Source organism: Schistocerca piceifrons, chromosome 1, assembly GCF_021461385.2.
Source record: "Schistocerca piceifrons isolate TAMUIC-IGC-003096 chromosome 1, iqSchPice1.1, whole genome shotgun sequence".
NCBI lineage: Eukaryota > Metazoa > Arthropoda > Insecta > Orthoptera > Acrididae > Schistocerca > Schistocerca piceifrons.
The window spans coordinates 655,167,029-655,187,052 of NC_060138.1; the positions used below are offsets into that span (position 1 = coordinate 655,167,029).

Here is a 20,024-nt window from a genome sequence, read left to right on the forward strand (position 1 = left end):
AACTTCAGAATATGGGGCAGCGAAAATCCACAAGCAACCCCGGAACACGTTCGTGACAGCCCCCGAGGTAATGTGTTTCATGCCCTTAAGAAATGGGAGATGTATGGCTCTTTCATCGTCATGGAGAAAACTGTCTCTAGTATTGTGTGTCTGGGTATGCTTCTAAACTTTTTAACCAAGAGATCGATGAAGATGACCGAGATGGGATAGTTTACCACAAGCAAGACGATGTACCACCTCATTTCCTCACGAAAGTTCGAGCTTTCCTCGATTAATCACTTCCCAGATTGGTGGATTGGTCGTGAAGTGCCCATCGCATGGCCACCTGGCACCCCAGACTTGGCAACATTGGATTTCTTTCTCTGGGGTTTCATTAAAGACGTGTATATGTTCCTCCCCTACCAAACAATTTAGCCGACCTGAAACACCGAATCTAAGATGCCGTTGCACAAGTTACACCAGATTTGTAGCAACAACTGTGGGAAGAACTTGATTACCGCTGGGATGTTTGCCGCAACATCAATGGAAGTAACATAGAACCAAAATGACACTTGACACTTTTGTGACACTTGAGGTTGTTTGCTACAAAATGCCACATCTACCGACTCTGTAATTTATATCAATAAATTTCTAAATCATACCAAAGTTTTAAAGTCCTTTTTGACTCAGCCTTTATCATTTCTCAAGTCAACATCCCTTTTTCTCAACACATACTAATGGTAAAGGGATGAATGAGGTATCGTTGGATGGATTTTTTTACTGGCATCTGACACTACATAGCGATTTCACTCTAAAACTTTAACATGGAAGAGACTTATGTATTGCAGTCAAAAGAGCATCGTGGATACCTAGCTTCATTCCAGTCTTTTAAGGAGCTAACTTATTAGTCACGAATAAGAGACTATCCTTTTCATACTATCTTCTTACAAATACCATTCTATTTGTTTTAAAGTATTTATTAACTGAATAATTTGTACACAATATTGTCATAGATAATAACTGTCGCCATACCTGTCGTCCATTATTTCTGCCCATCTTACAAGTTCACCTTTTTAAAAAATACACTTTTCGAAACGACAGACACATTTGTCACTGTCGATTTGATTTGTGATTTACCTATTTCTACTACAGCCTAACATGTTCACATAAAATACGAAGTGCAATTAAAATCTCGAAACACAGTTAAGGGTTATTGTGGCTTTAGTGATATACCAAGTAAGAAGGAAACACTATGTTCTAACCTACCCATTTCGCATACATTTAATTCTTTGTATTTTATATGCTTATTTCCTATCAAACTTCTCTTCAACAACAAGTAAATGTAAATATTACTGTCAGAAGTTAGATACTACAAGCAATACTGGTATGTCATTACTGTTAAGTACAAAAGTGAGAAATTTCGCAGGGGCTCCCTAGCACTTACTAATGACTGACTTTAAAAGGTTCATGGCTGCAATGGTGTTTAATGTCTTAATCCACAGGGTCGCTGATATACACTGCATATGGCTCGTTCGCGGCTTGGTCGGCTACGACGCTCCCCATTCTGCAGTCAGAGGACTCTCCGGCCCCGATCACCGCAGACCAGGCCTCGTGGCTGGCTTCCATCAACTCGCTGACGGGGCTGGTAGCGACGTTCTCCGCTGGCTACGCTGTGGACATCATCGGCAGGAAGAAGCTGATTCTCTCCGCCGCTGCGCCACTCCTCGTCTGGTGGCCAATGGTCGCTTTCTCAAACTCTTATGAAATGCTGATGGTTGCCATGACGATAGGAAGCTTATCTGGCGGTCTAATGAGTAGCCCTTCCACTATGTTTCTGTGCGAAATCGCTGACACCGAATTACGAGGCACGCTCATGATGATTCACATCGTGTTGATGAACTGCGGCAGCCTTTTCATGTACTGCGCAGCGCCCTACTTGTCCGTTTCGACTGTTTCCTTCATGTGCACTGCCGTCCCCATTATCTTCATTGTCACATTTGTGTGGATGCCCGAGTCACCGTACTTCTTCCTTCTGCGTAACAGAGAATCTGAAGCTGTGAAGAGTCTCGTAAGGTACAGGGGCGAGTTGACACCAGAGGAACTGCGCTCGGAGCTTGACTCAATGTACAGAGCAATCCGACAGAAGCAAGAGACCAAAGGGAGGCTGAAAGACCTTTTCTTGGTACCAGTGCACCGCAGGACTCTGCTGATAATGTCCGGGTTCGTCTTGCTCCACTCGTCCACTGGTGCAATAGCGTTTGGTACCTACACGACGTACATATTCGAGAAGAGTGGAAGCGGTTTCGACGCGGATGTGTCTTCCATCATCGTAACGGCCGTTTCGCTTGTATCGAGTATTTCGTCGTCCTTCATTGTTGAAAGAGTTGGCCGGCGGCCGCTCGGGATTCTGGGCCTTACCGGGTGCTGTGTCTGCCTGACCGCCATGGGCGCCTACTTCTACGTGGACGAGACCCAGGGTGAGGTGCCCTCTGCCTTCGACTGGGTGCCGCTCACAACCGTCATCGGATTCAACGTAAGACTGTTTTTATAAATATTTATGTCTTTTTTGAAACTTGGTTGCTGGTTCTACTACACTTTCACCAAAGAATGTCTTACGTGACAAATACGAAAACAACTGGATTTATGGAATAACCATTACCAATTCTGCGATGTGATGCTTTCAATAGCAGGTAATATATTTCGTGAACAGATTTGCTTTCTCGGTACAAGGAGGAAGGAAAGGAGGGAATGGTAGAAGAAGAAAGGTAAGAAGGAAAATTAGGCCATATTGATAACGACATCATTAGTACGGACCCGGATTGAAAGGGCGGGATAGGGAATCCACCCTGGACTTTTCATCTACAGTTACATGACCACTACGCAATTCACACTTACGTACTTGGCCCAGGGTTCACAGATCCACTTTCAGACCATTTCTTGACTGATCCAGTCTCGAATAGCACGTGGAAACAATGAACACCTAAATTTTGCTGTGCAAATTCTGAGTTCTCTTATCGTATTAGCATGGTCGTTTCTTCTAGTGTACTTGGGAGCCAACAAAATGTTGTCACATTCGGAGGAAAAAGTTTATGAGTGAAATTTCGCGAAAAACTCCTCTCTTTCAATGACTGCCAACCCATCTATCATTTCCGTGACAATCTCTCCCCTATTACGCGATCATACAAAACGAGCTGCCTTCTGTAAGTTTTCTCGATGTTCTCCGTCAGTCCTATCTAATAAGGATCCATACCGCACAGCAATACTCTAGCAGAGGACGCACAAATGTAGTATAGGCAGGCTCTTTAATAGATTTTTTGCATCTTCTTTCTACCAATAAGACTCAGTCTTTGACTAATCTCCCCCAAATTTTCAGTGTGATGATTCCAATTTAATCTCTTACTACATGTTATCGCTAGGTATTTAGTTGGATTAGTAACTTTTAAATTTGTGTAGTTTATCGTGTTACCGAAATTTAAGGTAGTTTTTAGTACTCACATGGAAGACCTCACTTTTTATTGTTCAAGCTCAATTGCCACGTTTTCAACATGCAGATATTTTGTGTAAACCATTTTGCAATTTCTATCGATCTTCTGGCGAGTTTATTAGGAAGTAAATTAGAGCATCATCTGCAAATAGTATAAGAGGGCTGCTCAGATTGACACAAGTCGTTTATGTGGGTTAGGAATATAGCAGGGAGCCTCTGACAGTTCCCTGAGAAGCCACGTATCAATTTTATTTCCCTTGAGAACTTCCATTAATTATCACAAAATGTGATCTTACTGACAGGAAATAACAAACCCAGAAGCACTGAGACGAGACACCATAGGAACGCAGTTTGACCAGAAGCCGCTTGAGAGTAGCGCTGTCAGAAGCCTTCTGGCAACGTAGAAACTTGGAATCAACTTGAGATACCCTGTCGATAGCAATACTGCCTGCCAATAAAGAGCCAATTGTGTTCACAAGGACGATATTGTTTGAATACGTGCTACGTACCTGTTAACCGAATAGCACCCGTGGACTAGGGGTAGTGACTTGGTTTCATAATCAAGAACGTCTTCGGCCCCGGGTTCCCGCCGATGCTCAGAATTTGATTAATAACCAGCATTTTGATTAATAATTAGCATTGTCTGCCGAAGACTTCCTGCATAAGAATTCAATCTCATTCTGCCAAAGGCCTTGTCAAAGAGGGCGGAGGAGCGAACAGAGGTTCAGGGTACTCTCTTGTCCTAGGGGCGGGAAACTGCCCTTAATGGCGGAAGAATCAGCAATGATCAACGGCATGAGGATGCAGAAGGCAATGGAAACCACTGCATTAAAGACACGTAACGTGTATCCACAGGACATCTGGCCTGTAATTGAAGAAGTGTCATGATGGTCTCTCCATCGGCAAAAGATTCCGGAATAGTCCCCCATCCGGATCTCCCGGAGGGGACTGCCAAAGGGGAGGTTACTGTGAGAAAAATACTGAATAATCAACGAAATTATAACAAGTCGGGGCGTGGAATGTGAGGAGATTGAACGTGGTAGGGAAACTAGAAAATCTGAAAAGGGAAATGCAAACGCTCAATCTAGATATAGTAGGGGTCAGTGAAGTCAAGGGGAAAGAAAAGGATTTTTGGTCAGATGGGTGTAGGGTAATATCAACAGCAGCAGAAAATGGCATAACGGGGGTAGGATTCGTTATGAAGAGGAAGGTAGGGGAGAGAGTATGTTACTGTGAACAGTTCAGTGACAAGGTTGTTCTTATCAGAATCGACAGCAAACCAACACCGAAAATGACATTTCAGGTATACATGCCGACGCCGCAGGCTGAAGGTGAAGAGATAGAGAAAGTGTATGACGATATTGAAAGGGTAATACAGTATGTAAAGGGGGATGAAAATCTAATAGTCATGGGGGACTGGAATGCAGTTGTAAGGGGAAGCCGGCCGAAGTGGCCGTGCGGTTAAAGGCGCTGCAGTCTGGAACCGCAAGACCGCTACGGTCGCAGGTTCGAATCCTGCCTCGGGCATGGATGTTTGTGATGTCCTTAGGTTAGTTAGGTTTAACTAGTTCTAAGTTCTAGGGGACTAATGACCTCAGCAGTTGAGTCCCATAGTGCTCAGAGCCATTTTTTGTAGGGGAAGGAGTAGAAGAAAAGGTTCCAGGAGAATATGGGCTTGGGACCAGGAATGAGAGAGGAGAAAAACTAATTGAGTTCTGTACCGAGTTTCAGCTAGTAATAGCGAATACTACGTTCAAGAATCACAAGAGGAGGAGGTATACTTGGAAAAGGCCGGGTGATAGGAGAAGATTTCAGTGAGATTACATCATGGTCAGACAGAGATTCCGAAATCAGATATTGGATTGATATAGACTCAGATCGCAATATAGTAGCGATGGAGAGCAGGTTGAAGTTTAAGACATTAGTCGGAAAGAATCAATACGGAAAGAAGTGGGATACGGAAGTATTAAGGAATGACGAGATAGGTTGAAGTTCACTAAGGCTATAGATACAGCAGTAAGGAATAGATCAGAGATCAGTAGGCAGTACAGTTGAAGAGGAATGACCATCTCTAAAGGGCCATCACAGAAATTGGGAAAGAAAACATAGGTACGAAGAGGGTAACTGCGAAGAAACAATTGGTAACTGAAGAAATACTTCAACTGATCGATGAAAGGAGGAAGTACAAAAATGTTCCAGGAAACTCAGGAATACAGAAATACGAGGCGCTGAGGAACGAATTAAATAATAAGTGCAGGGAAGCTAAGACGAAATAGCTGCACGAAAAATGTGAATGCATCGAAAAAGAAATGATTCTCGGAAGGACAGTCTCAGCATAGAGGAAAGTCAAAACACCCTTCGATAACATTAAAAGCAAAGGTGATAACATCAAGAGTACAACGGGAATTCCACTGCTAAATGCAGAGGAGAGAGCGTATAGGTGGAAAGAATACATTGAAAGCCTCTATGAGTGGAAAATTTGTCTGATGTGATAGAAGAAGAAACAGGAGTCGAGTTAGAAGGGATAGGAGATCCAGTATTAGAATCAGAATTTAAGATCAAATAAAGCAGAAGGGATAAATAACATTCCATCAGAATTTTTAAAATCATTGGGTGAAGTGGCAACAAAACGACTATTCACGTTGGGTTGTAGAATGTATGAGTCTGGTGATATACCATCTGAATTTCGGAAAAGCATCATCCACACAGTTCCGAAGACGGCAAGATCTGACAAGCGCGAGATTTATCGCACAATCAGCTTAACAGCTCATGCATCCAAGTTGCTTACAAGAATAATATACAGAAGAATGGAAATGAAAATTGAGGATGCGCTAGCTGAGGATTAATTTGGCTTTAGAAAAGGCAAAGGCACGATAGAGGCAATTCTGATGATGCGGTTAATAATGGAAGCAAGACTAAAGAAAAATGAAGACACGTTCATAGGATTTGTCGACCTGGAAAAAGTATTCGACAATGTAAAATGGTTCAAGATGTTCGAAATTCTGAGAAAAGTAGAGGTAAGCTACAGGGAGAGACGGGTCATATAGAACATGTACATCAGCCAAGAGGGAATAATAAGAATGGACTATCAAGAACGAAGCGCTCGTATTAAAAAGGGTGTAAGACAAGGGTGTAGACTTTCGCCCCTACTGTTCAATCTATACATCGCGGAAGCAATGATGGAAATAAAAGAAAGGTGCAGGAGTGGAATTGAAATTCAAGGGGAATGGATATCAATGATACGATTCGCTGATGACATTGCTATCCTGAGTGAAAGTGAACAAGAATTAAATGTTCTGCTGAACGGAATGAGCAGTCTAATGAGTACAGAGTATGGATTGAGAGTAACTCGAAGAAAGACGAAGGTAATGAGAAGTAGTATAAATGAGAACAGCAAGAAACTTAATATCAGGATTGATGACCACCAAGTAGATGTAGTTAAGGAATTCTGCTACCTAGACAGTAAAATAACCAATGGCGGGCGGAGCAAGGAGGACATCAAAAGCAGACTAGCATGTGCAAAAAGGGCATTCCTGGCCAAGAAAACGCTGGCCGGAGTGGCTATGCGATTCTAGGCGCTACAGTCTGGAACCGAGCGACTGCTACGGTCGCAGGTTCGAATCCTGCCTCAGGCATAGATGTGTGTGATGTCCTTAGGTTAGTTAGGTTTAATTAGTTCTAAGTTCTAGGCGACTGATGACCTCAGAAGTTAAGTCGCATAGTGCTCAGAGCCATTTGGCCAAGGGAAGTCTACTAATATCAAATATCAGCCTTAATTTGAGGAAGAAATTTCTGAGAATGTACGTCTGGAGTACAACATTTGTATGGTAGTGAAACATGGACTGTGGGAAAACCGGAACAGAAGAGAATCCATGCATTTGAGTTGTGGTGCTAAATACGAATGTTGAAAATTAGGTGGACTGATAAGGTAAGGAATGAGGAAGTTCTGCGCAGAATCGGAGAGGAAAGGAATATGTGGAAAACACTGATAAGGACAAGGAACAGGATGACAGGACATCTGTTAAGACGTGAGGGAATGACTTCTATGGTACTAGAGGGCTGTAGAGGGCAAAAACTGTAGAGGAAGACAGAGATTGGAATACATCCAGCAAATAATTGAGGACGTAGGTTGGGAGTGCTATTCTGAGATGAAGAGGTTAGAACAGGAGAGGAATTCGTGGCGGGCCGCATCAAGCCAGTCAGAAGACTGATGACAAAAAAAAAATCTGTTAATAATGTATGAACTTCCGGTTTTACTTAGAATTTATTAACGTATCTTATGGACGTTGATCCCTTTCCGTAGTAGCATTTTGAGCTCCTTATTTTTAGGGAAATACGGTAAAGGTAACTTTTCTGTTTTGTCCAATAGCGATTATATGTATTGAAGCAGCCGAACTAGCCTTGAAGAAACGACAGTTTTGAACGTTGCGATGTGATTGTGTCTACCCAGGCAATGTTCACAGTCTGGAGGAAATTCCTGTCCATTGAAATTTGTTCGTTATATTTTTATATTTGGGTGCAAATGCCTTTCGTTTTTACGCGTGATGCTGCAAGTTAGAATGGGATTTTTATTTCCAAGTAACTACGTGGTCAACGAGAGGTTTATTTGGAAATTAATATTCAACTCTTTAAAACCTATTGTAAGCGAGAATATCGGCCTGCTGTTATTGTACGTCATTCCTATTGTAAGCTAATCACGGAGTACCTAAGCTATTTCACATCTCTTTCTGTCTCAGTTCCCAACATTGTCAATTGAATGTCACCCACATTTGGTTTTTCCGTCCAATTGTTCATACAGGCTAATATAAAATGTTTCTACTCAATACCGATAAATTCTTACAGTTTAAAGGCCTTTTCACATATCGGATAATTCGCCAATTACTCTACATGTGATACGATGTCGAACACATGATGCTAACTATGATGCCACCACTTCGCAAAAATTCTTTATTACTTACTTTCAGCAACACAAATTCACATGAAAAGTAATCGGAATAATTTTAACTACAAAGGTTTTGACAAAACAGACCACTCCGTGCATACATACGATCCTGTCTACGGTTGAAACGACCGTCAGAAATACCTACATGCTGAGGGCGCACATAAAAAATGCTGTCGAAACATATCAACATTAAAGATACCTTATCACACACAGTTTAAAAGAAAACTGCAAGCAGATGTCCATACTCGGGGCAGCTCCTTGCACTGATTCATCCTTACCCCCCCCCTCCCCCCCCAACCCCCACCCCGACTTCTACTGTGCACTAATGCAAACAGGATACCATAGAAGTCAGTGTAAAACAATGTAACTGTCATGAAACAATGTTGAATGGAAAAAATTAAGAGTCCACACAATACATGTCACACCAGTGGAAAACTTGAATAATACCACAGAAGCCAGCTATTATTTGGAAAATTCCCCTAAATCGGTGTTCATTTATTTCCTTTTTATTTTTATTTTGCATACTACGACGTTCCAGCTAAGTAGCCATTCTCAAATAACTACAAACATATCAGGAGAACATAATCGGAATACAAATTACAAAGCAACCACTGACTATACTCCCTAGAACAAAATCAGACAAAAAATAGAATAGAAAGGGCACTTACGATGTTTAACCCACTAACTACGTATGTTTTGGGTTACAGTCACTTGCATAGGCAATTCGTGGTGGCCTGGTATAAAATATAGTAAATAAAAGTTAAGCCCTGTGTAAGCAGATGCAAAAATTGCAAGTGAACAAGAGTTGAAAATGTTTACCACATTAGCTAATATCGAAGCTGCAGGTATGATTTTTCGGCATAATGCAAACAATACATACAACTACGACATTTTCTACTGTCAGGTAGTACTGAAATTTGTACAGCGATACATCGTGGCAAACGAGACAAAGATAAACCCACGTGGGCAGGAACGCTCTATGCGTGGTTCATGTGATCTGTGATATTAACATAAATGTTAGGGGGAGACGGAGGGAAGGATTATTTTCTCTTTATTCCATGTCCAATTATCGTAACCGATGCTGTGTAAATATAAGCTGTGCAAATAATACCACTATAATCCCTGTTGTACAGAATTTGCAATAATAAAACGAAATAAGACAATGTACAGATCCCCATGTTTTCTTCTCAAACTGGAGCCATTAAGAACACTAAGATAAAACGATAAACAATATAAATATATACATTATCTTCGTGACCTTTTAATTTGATATACTATATATTAATAAGTACAGTCAAGTCCACATTCGTGGTTCTACACACAATAACGCATACTAAGATTGCAAAACGACAACCTTTCGTCCTTTCAATAAACTATCATTTCTGGAAAAATAAAAAATTTGACAAACGATGACAAAAATGATAAACCAAATCTATTGGTACTGGATTGCTTCTCCAATAATATGTTGAAATGGTTCATCTGGCACACAAAATTTTTCTGTTAACAAAAATCTTATAATTTACTAAGTGAAATAAAAACAAAATTTTGAAAAACACAGCCCTCAGTCGCGAACACAAATAATTTGTGACCTAGGTTTCGGTGTCACAAGGGACACCTTCTTCGGACAAAATTAAAACTAAATGTTACAGCATAACGAACCAAAAAATACGAAAGCTGCGGTCATACCTGACAGCGTCAGATATTAGAATTAAAATAAAGTGCAACAGAGGTGCAAGCCACTAGGGGCTGCCATGTTAAAAACCTTAAGTACAAAAACTAAGTAATGTAGGGAAACACATACTCATACTTTAATAAAGGATTTTTATTTTTGGAAATTTGTGGTAAGTTCCTATGGGACCTGCAAAGGTCATCGATCTCTTGGCCTACACACTAGCTAATCTAATTCGAAAAAGTTAACTACACTTTCCAGATACTTCTCTACATAGTCGCCGCTCAGACTTAGACATTTGTGGCGTTATACCATATTTCCAACACCATCATCATAGAAGGCAGCCGCCTGTGCTTTCCGATAATTCTCTACATTGGTCTATAGCGTGTAGCCTGCGCCAAAGTGTTGTCTTCGTATTCAGCGTTTCATGTGAACACAGATGATACTTCAGGACGAGCCAATTAGGGCTGTGTTGTGGGTGATCGAACACGTCCCGTCGAAAAGGGTGCAGAGGCGTCTTCACTGCCCCTACAGAGTGCGCCTGAAAACTGCCATGAAGAAGGAAGTGTGTGACAGTTGTGTTAGGTGGGCTGCATTCATTAAGGCGAAGCCTCTCAGTAGGCCCTCCTACTTGGCAGAAGACATCTTTGTTCTAGGCACCTTTACTCGCTCACAGTGCGCTCACAACTGAAACGAGTGTCGTGATGCGATCGACAGTCATACTAGAGGCACTACCCAGCACATCTGTGCGAAGCTTCATCGGGTTTTCACTGTGGTGTCTATTTCACGACCGATCGGAACTTACTTTCTGGACAACCCTCATATATCTCATATGATGCATGATTGTTTACTATTATACTTCGTACTCTCTCTGTTAAGCCACTTCCTATTAACCATGTACTTCTTTTATTCTGACAACACTCACTTTCACACTGAGATAAACATCCCTCCCCCCCCCCCCCCCCCAACATTTTTACGATTGTGTCTATGATTTTCAACAATAACATCACCAGGTAGCACAAATTCCACTTCATAGCTCGTTTGGCACTTTCTTAATTACTTCACATACAGCTAAGTGTCTTCCCCACACCTCCTAGTCAAGCAATCTGATTTACATATTACAAAGAAAACGACTCTACATATTCCTCTTTGACACCTCATTCAAAAAGAGAAAAACCTCATGTACTCTCAGCTGCCTTTTCGATCCCACAGTTCCCAATGTTATCATTCCCATGTTTCGAATTAAAGTTGTCATTTCTCCTAACATTCTGCATCACATGCTTCCTCTCTTTATAATTTACTTTTAGATTTTGTGCAGGCAACCAAATACACATTTCATGGTGTTTTTGTAGGCTTCAAACACAAGCCAAAATTTCTTTACTTTGCAGAATTTTTACATTTGCTGTTACATTTAGTCTTTCTGAATCTGTCAGCAAGGCGAGTGCCTAGTACCTCTGTACGGTGATGGGGAATGGCTACAGCCTGTTGGGAACGACCTCGTCCAATGTACACAGATAGGCTTCGTCCCACAGATCGACACACTCGTCTGTACTTGACTGAATTGAACAGAACTGTTAGGATGATTGATATCTGGTATTGTAGGGTGTCCAAACATATCACCATGTTGCGCTCTATCATCTAAACATCAGTTCTTCTGTGGAGCGTTATACTTGTCAGAGGAAGTGGCTCTACCTGCCTTCACCATTTTCTACATGCATTGGTCGATTCCAGAGCTGTCATTTATGTCTGCAGCATAAGTTTGAGTCGGCTGAGACGACGCTTCCTGGAGGGTTTATCTGTTGGTGGAGATGGTGCTAACGGTGGACATCCTCTTCGAAATTCTCTATTATCTGAACATCCTCCCTTTCAAAAGCAACAAAGGGCCAAACAAAACTACTGCTACTAATTCTATAGATCTAGTGATCACTACACTTTGTCTCGACCTTAATCTATAGAGGTAGTTGCTTCATTTTCTGGTGCATTTCACAAGCTGTTAATCTCATATCCACTTTCAGAAATCGTTAAATATGAGACTTGTTTGCGAATATGCAAATGGTCCAAAATGCCCATAGCTCTCATGTTCTAAGCCTAAAAATTTATTTACATGATGGTCCGAGAAACATAGGCTCCCATCTTCTAGTTTTTTGTCCTTCCTCCTAAGTAGAACACTCTTGTGCAGTTTATAGTAGATTTTATTCTTTGGATTATCACCGTCACAATGTTTGAACTACTACAAGTATTCATCTGGATTGTACTCACACCTTATACTGTGGAATACATTTCAGTGAAATCCTCAACTTTAACTTTTCAAAGTACAGTAATTTCATGTCATCCTTGTCTTGTAACCCCTCGTCATCATCCCCACTCACACTTGGCATCCAAGACAAAGCATCCACTATAATATTCTCATCACATCTCACATACCTTATCACCATTTGAAATACCCATATAGTGAGACTGCTGTGTCACAACCTACAATTTGTAAGAAAGCTTCATGCTTGTGATCTGCGAATTCATTAGTAGTGTTAAAATTTTTGGAATCCCACACGAAGCAAGTGGTTCCAATTTGGACACACTTCAGTTCCTGTCTAACGCTGGCAATATTTGAATACCAAATCCAAATGTTCAGTGAATCTGTCATCCCTTCCGATGTCGACTGATTCTGAAAAACTTGGACATTAGCACACATCCACAAGCATTTGGAGTGGTACAGAATACTAAAATAACGAGCATTCCTTTTCAGTAGCTGCATTAATTAAAAAAGTGCCCCTCTAACAAATCTGCATTTTGTTGGTGGTTCAAAGCCTTCTACAGCCCTCAGATGCTAACGATCTGATTCCCTCCCCAGTCCACTAATAACATATCGCAAAGACTTCAGTTCTTCCTTAGAGAGTTCTGATTTTGCTAACTTTATCTTCATTCCTTTCTCGTTCAAAGCATACAGTGACTCATTCAACAAATTACAATGTTCTTCCCACTTTGGCCTCGAAATCAAAACATTATCCACCTGAACGTTTATTCCACTCAACAGAGCTCTTCCAAATAAATACACAAACTTTGTGAAGGAAGAAAGTGTACTTTCTTGACTCTTCTACAAGTATTATATTCTAATAGCCGTAAGTAATGTCCAGCAGTCATAAGGGCTTGGTCCAATAGCACTACGGTAACATCTCCTCCATGTTGTCTGGGCTATCATTCTGCTGTACTACACTTTCATTCAAATTGCATGTATTGATGACTGTTCGCACACTCATATCGTTCTTCCTCATAACTGCCAAATAGTTATTATGCACAGTTAGGCATCATACATACCAACCACTCTATATTTTAAGTAAAATATTTAGGAATATTGACCATGGATCGTAAATGTAAGATATGGCATCTACGAAATTTCATTTTGCTATGATGGTTCAACGCTGAACCGTCACATGGAAATACGCGTGCATGTTTTCTGGCATAAATTATTCTCTTTGTATTAGCAACAGTATAAGTGATTGATGATAGTTGTCCTTTCGCCTCTTAGTCTTACTTGCCTACAGGCGAACGTTAGTGAAAAATTCCCTGGAGTGAAGTAGTAAAATGACCTTCAAACTCCTCCTGATTCCAATCACTTTTTCCAAAAAGCTGAAGTCTACTGTGAAGCAAAGAGCACTACAGAGGATCTTTTCCAACGATTTATCGCAGAATGCACCGTTATAGTACCCTCTGACATGATCTTGTTCAAAATGGTTCAAATGGGTCTGAGCACTATGGGACTTAACTTCTAAGGTCATCAGTCCCCTAGAACTTAGAACTACTTAAACCTAACTAACCTAAGGACATCACACACATCCATGCCCGAGGCAGGATTCGAACCTGCGACCGCAGCGGTCACGCGGTTCCAGACTGTAGCGCCTAGAACCGCACGGCCATCCCGGCCGGTTCACGATCTTGTCCCTTCGTATGTCTCACGAACGACGATTTCAAGTGAGGATTACATCACAAGAACGAGAATTTGATCACATATTGAAATAAAAAACTGACCTAGATTTCTTTAAGAAAAGTTTATACCTTGTAGGTAACGGACTGTCACCAACTAAATGTGCATAAAATATTTAGTCAATTGATATTTTCCATACACTTCGACTAACACTCCAATTAACAGAAATCGTAGCTCACATTACAACTCTTCCATGTAAAATAAGCCAAAAAGAAAGAGATTTTATTTCAATAGCCTCGGTCTGTCATCTAGCTGTTTGTAACGACTGAGCCTAGCATGAAATGAGAGTAGTGGCTTCCAGATCCCCATAGAACTAACCAACTGTAGTGCCCCTATTTAACAATATGTCTCATATCATTTTGATCGCTTTCTTTTCTTTTCGTGTAACATGTCAAGTCAACGCCAAACAAAACATCATTTCATTGATGCCTGGGCTAGTTTGGAGCTGATAACGTCACATGTAAAATCCCATAGTGCTCAGAGCCATTTGGACCCATTTGGGCTAGGCTGTTTTTGACGAATAATAAGTCTCCCTACCATCTATGGTGACTGATAAAGAAGTGCAGCGCCCAAAAGAAAAGAACGAAACGAAATGAAACGTTACGGATTGAGAGGATCTGTGATATTATTTCAGTGATTACAATATCGAGCCACTCTATAAAAAACTTGGCAGTATGATCCCACTTATCAGTGTAGCATTGCATCCACTCTGGCCTAAATGCATACACTGATTCTGTTGGGAACACTGTCAGAAATCCATCATATCCTCTTCTCTAAAAGCTCCTTGATATATCGGGTATTGGGACGGGTACTGAGCTGAGATGTTGTGCTTGTGCCAGTTCTGGATATCTTACTGCTTTGGGAGTAACTTAGTATCACGCAGAGAGTTCATAGAGACACGTGCCTTGTGTGGACGAGCATTGTCCTTTTGACTAAAGGCACATCGATACTATCACGTGAGAGGTAACACACTAGGACAAAGAATGTCTGCAGTAATGGGAAAATGAGCATATTGGAACAGTCTGCTTTGTTACCAGGTCCCCCCCCTACATCCCTTCTCTTCCCCACACCCCCTCTTACATCCTCTTCTCATCCCCAGACGTCCATCTCATTACCCTTCACCACCTCTAAACAACTTGTACTATTGGTGGAAAATGACGAGAAATTCAAGGGCTTTTGGCCTATGCACGAAGGATACTGGCACAGACTGCATGGTTATTAGTTTTGCCAAAAGATAAAATAGGTGTGCACTGGTGTACAGGATGATCTGTTATACTACCTTAGCTGACAGAAAAATTAATTATGATCGAAGAGAATTTCTTGTGTGTTAGACCACCACACTGGTGTCAGACCTTTTTGAACTAATTATGTTAATGTCACAGTCTAAAACATAGTATCCATCATGGAGTGTCCAGAATGGAGATAGCCCACTTGCCTTCAAGGTTAAGGCTGAGGCAACACAGGCCCTGGTACACGTCTCCTTCTGATATCACGATTTATTATTACGTGATGTGGTGGGGAAGGGATATCTAGCTCACTTGTCGGGTGCACAGGACTGATTTTATGAACAAATTCCCGTACATACAAATAATAAACAAGTTAGTGGTTCTAGTCTACTTGTGAGGGAAATATTAACAATTTCTCTCTTGTTATGCAACAACTATATATTAGAGATGGTACATTAATTTTTAAACTAGTCACACTCTTGCTGCTTAACTATTACACTGTAGAGGGGCCACATTCATTTTTTAAACGTGCTGTGTAACAATGTAACAATTACACTATGGAATCATCGGACTCATTTTTTTAAATTAATTACATTGATTGCCAGTGGCTTAGTTTCAAAACAATGGGCTACTATATTTAACAATTACCGGAGCTTACCCAGACATGCGTGTAGCAGTATGTCAGAGTGGTATTTATTTAAACAGATTTGCTGCAAGTGGCAGGCCCAGCCAGAAGAGATATGATTGGTCACATGAGGCAACCAATGCATGCTGCAGGGTTCGGCCACCATCCACAGTGCACTGGTCACTATGAGAACTGTTATGCATCTGCAACACGAAGGTAGGAATACCGACCACCCCCGCACCAGGCCTTGCCCCCCCCCCCCCTCCCCTCGCCTTAGTGGCAGACTGCAATCACCATCCCACCATGCTCCCTCACGCTTTGGGTACGTTTTTTACCTCCAAACATGGAGACATTTACCAGCCAATGACCACAAGCTTCCTCTGAGCAGCAGACAGATACCGAATATTACATATGTCAGACAAAAATATTTCTAAAAATTCAATTTTCCCATTGTTCGTTAAGGCTGGGGCTCAGTTCATATTTGATATAACTTAGGTCATACAATGACGTGTTAGAATTGGGCAAACGTGCAGCAGAAGCTGATGTTTCCCAGTTGCCTTGTCTTGCTATAGTGTGATTGCACACAAGGAAAATGGGTGTTACGTTTAATAGTGCAACTGCTCAGTCATCTTTAATTTTGGCTATTAATTTCAGTATATCTAATGTTTGGAACGTATTAAACAATTAGACGCAGACACACCCATCAACCCAAAATATCACAATATGATAGCGGTGAATGACTAGGACCCCACAAACGGAATAAAAGAGTAATTATGACACAGCCATTATCCACTCGTTCAGTATGCAAATGCAATAAGTTGGATAAAGTAATAAGCAATATGAATAATAAATCTTCTTTGGAGCGTAATTTCTGATTAACGGATGGGGTGTGGACAGAGGTTCAGGGCATTGTCTTGCCCTTGGAGTGGGAACAGTAAAATTGTCATGATCATCTCTTCGTTGGCAAAGTTTCCGGATTAATCCCCTTTCCGATCTCTGGGAGAGGACTGACAAGGGAGAGGTGACCGTGAAAAGAAGTGGAATAACGAAAGAACTAACGAAAGTGTAATATTATACGGGTTTGGGCATGGAATTTCAGATTGGGGGGGGGGGGGGGGACGTACAAACTATGAAAGGGGTAATGCTAAGGCTCATTTTAGACAAGGTGGTTGTCAGTGAAGTGAAACGGAAAGAAGACAAGTATTTCAGGTCGGACGAATATAGGGTAGTATCAACAGGAGCAGAAAATGGTATAACTGGAGTAGGATTCATCATGAATAGGAAAGTAGAGCAGTGAGTGAGTTACTGTGCACCTATTCAGTGATACGTTTTTTCTCATAAGAATCAACAGCAAACCAACGCCGACAATTACAGTCTACGTATGCATGCCGAAATCGAAAGCAGGAGATGAACAGGTAGAGAAAGTATATGATGATATTGAACGGGTAATTCAGGAAATAAAGGGAGATTAAAATCTAATAGTCATGGGGGATTGGAAACCAGGGAAAGGAGTAGAAGAAAGGATTACGAGAGGATATGGTCTAGATATAAGAAAGAGTTATGGTAGGCAAGAAGAATTAGTGAGGAAAAAGATTGAGTTCGGCAATAAATTTCAGCTAGTAACAGCGAATACTCTGTTCAAGAATTACAAGAGGAGGAGGTATATGTGGAAAGGCCCGAAGATACGGGATGATTCCAGCTGTATTATATCATAGTCAGACAGAGATTCCAAAATCAGGTGAATTGTAAGAGTATCCTGGATCAGATATAGCCTCAGATCACAATTTAGTAAAGATGAAGAATAGACTGGAGTTTAAGAAAGTCGTATGGAAGAATCAGTGTGGAAAGAAGCGGAATACTGAAATACTGAGGAAGGATGAGACGTGTTTGAAGTTCGCTAAAGATACAGATACTACGATAAGGAATAATACATTAGTCAGTTCAGCTGAAGGGAAGTATATACGTCTGAAAGGAGCGATCACTTATGTTTCAGAGACAAACGTCGGTAGTAGGAAGGTAACTGTGAAGAAACCTTGGCTAACAAAAGAAATAACGTCAACTGATCGACAAAAGAAGGAAGTACAAAAATGTTTATGGAAATACAAAAATACAGCAACATTATATCCAAGGAATGGAGAAAATAGGAAGAGCAGAGTAGCCAAGGCGAAACGGCTGCAGTAAAAATGTGAAGAAGTCGAGAACGAAATGGCTGAAGGACTGATCCCGTATAGAGAAAAGTCAAAACAGAATTCATTCAAATTAAAAGCAGGGCTGGTAACACTAAGATTGCAATAGGAATTCCACTATTAAACGCAGAGGAAGGAGAGGGTAGGTAGTAAGAGCACACTGAATGCCTCTAGGAGGCGGAAGACTTGTCTAATGACTTAAAAGAAGAAGAAACTGGAGTTGATAAAGAAGACATAGGGTATCTAGAATTAGATTCCGAATTTGAAAGAGCTCTAGAAGACACGAGTTGAAATAAGGCGGATAGGATGAATAACATTCCATCAGAATTTCTGAATTCATTGGGGAAAATGGTAACCAAACGACTTTTCAGGTACGTGTGTAGAATCTATGACGCTGGAGACATATCACCATACTTTCGGGAAAATGTCATCCTCATCATTCTGCAGATAACAGGAGCTGTTAAGTCGGAGAACCATCACACAAGCAGCTTAATAGCTCATGTATCCACGTAGTTGATAAAAATAGTGTACATAAGAAAGGAAAAGAAAATTCAGAATCTGTTAGATAACAAATGGTTTGGCTTTAGGGAAGGTAAAGGCATCAGAGAGGCAGTTCTGATAATGTGCTTCGTAATTCAAGCAAGACTGATGAAAAATCACGACACCTTCATAAGATTTGTCGATATAGAAGAAGCATTGTGAAATGGTGCCAAGCGTTCGAAATTTCGAGAAAATTAGGGGTAAGCTACAGGGTAAGATGGGCAATATACAATATATACAACAATAAGAGTGGAAGACTAAGAAGGAACTGCTCGGATTGAAAAGACAGGGACGTAGTCCTTCGCCACTACTGCTCCATCTATATATCGAAGAAGTAATGACGGAAATAAAAGAAAGTTTCATGAGTGGGATAAAAAATCGGGATGAAAGGATATTAAAGACAATATTCGCCGGTGGCAATGCTAGCCTCAGTGGAGGTGAAGAAGAATTACAGGATATCTTGAATGGAAAGAATAGCCCAATTTGTACAGTATAAGAACAGAGAATAAATCGAAGAAAGACGAAAGTAACGAGAGGTATAAGAAATGTGAATATCGAAAATCTTAAAACGAAAGTTGGTCGTCGTGAAGTAGACGAAGTTAAAGAACTCTGCTATCTTGGAAGCAAAATAACCCTTGATGGCCGAACTAAGGAAGACATGAGAAGCAGACCAGCACAGGCAAGAAGTGGACTTTTGGTCAAGAGAAGTCTGTTGGCATCAAACATAAAACTTACTTTTAGGAAGAAATTTCTGAGAACGCACTTTTGAAGTACAGCATTGTGTGACAGCGAATCATATTCTGTGTGGAAACTGTAATAGAAAAGAATGAAGCATCTGAGATATGATGCTACAGAAGAACTTAGAGAATTAGGTAGACTGATGTAACAAAGAATGAGAAGGTTCTATGAAGAACCAGCGAAGAAAGAAGCATTAGGGAAACACTAACAAGAAGGGGCAGAATGATAGGACATCAGATAAGACATCAGGGAGTAACTTCCATGGTACGAGAAGGCTGTAGGGAGTAAAAACTGCAGAGGAAGACAGAGCTTGCAATTCACGCAACAAGTAATCGATGATGTAGGTTATAAGTGCTACTCTGGGATGAAGAGATGCACATGACTCATGTCTGGGTAGTAATTCATGGCGGGTTACATCAAACCAATCAGAAGACTACTGACTCAGAAATAAATATAAAAATGTAGTGTTACAGCTGCACACTGGCTCATGGGGAAACTTCATCTCTTAAATATTATATTTTAAGAATAACTAAAATTAGTTATATCCATAGGAATGTGTTAAAGAAGATTGATACCATGCTAAGAAGGTGATAGCTAGAATTACTATGGGTTAAGAGAACAATGTCAACGAAAGCAATGGGATTGGAGCTGCAGAA

At 40.9% G+C, this 20,024-nt stretch overlaps 1 protein-coding gene across 1 annotated transcript in view; it reads left to right on the top strand.

Moving 5' to 3' along the window:
* The window catches only part of LOC124762456, a 90,969-nt gene that overhangs the window by 65,901 nt on the left and 5,044 nt on the right, over positions 1-20,024 (top strand). The window contains exon 5 of the mRNA XM_047249120.1: positions 1,482-2,512. Coding sequence (XP_047105076.1) covers positions 1,482-2,512 — 1,031 coding nt within the window. The remainder of the gene's footprint in view (positions 1-1,481; positions 2,513-20,024) is intronic.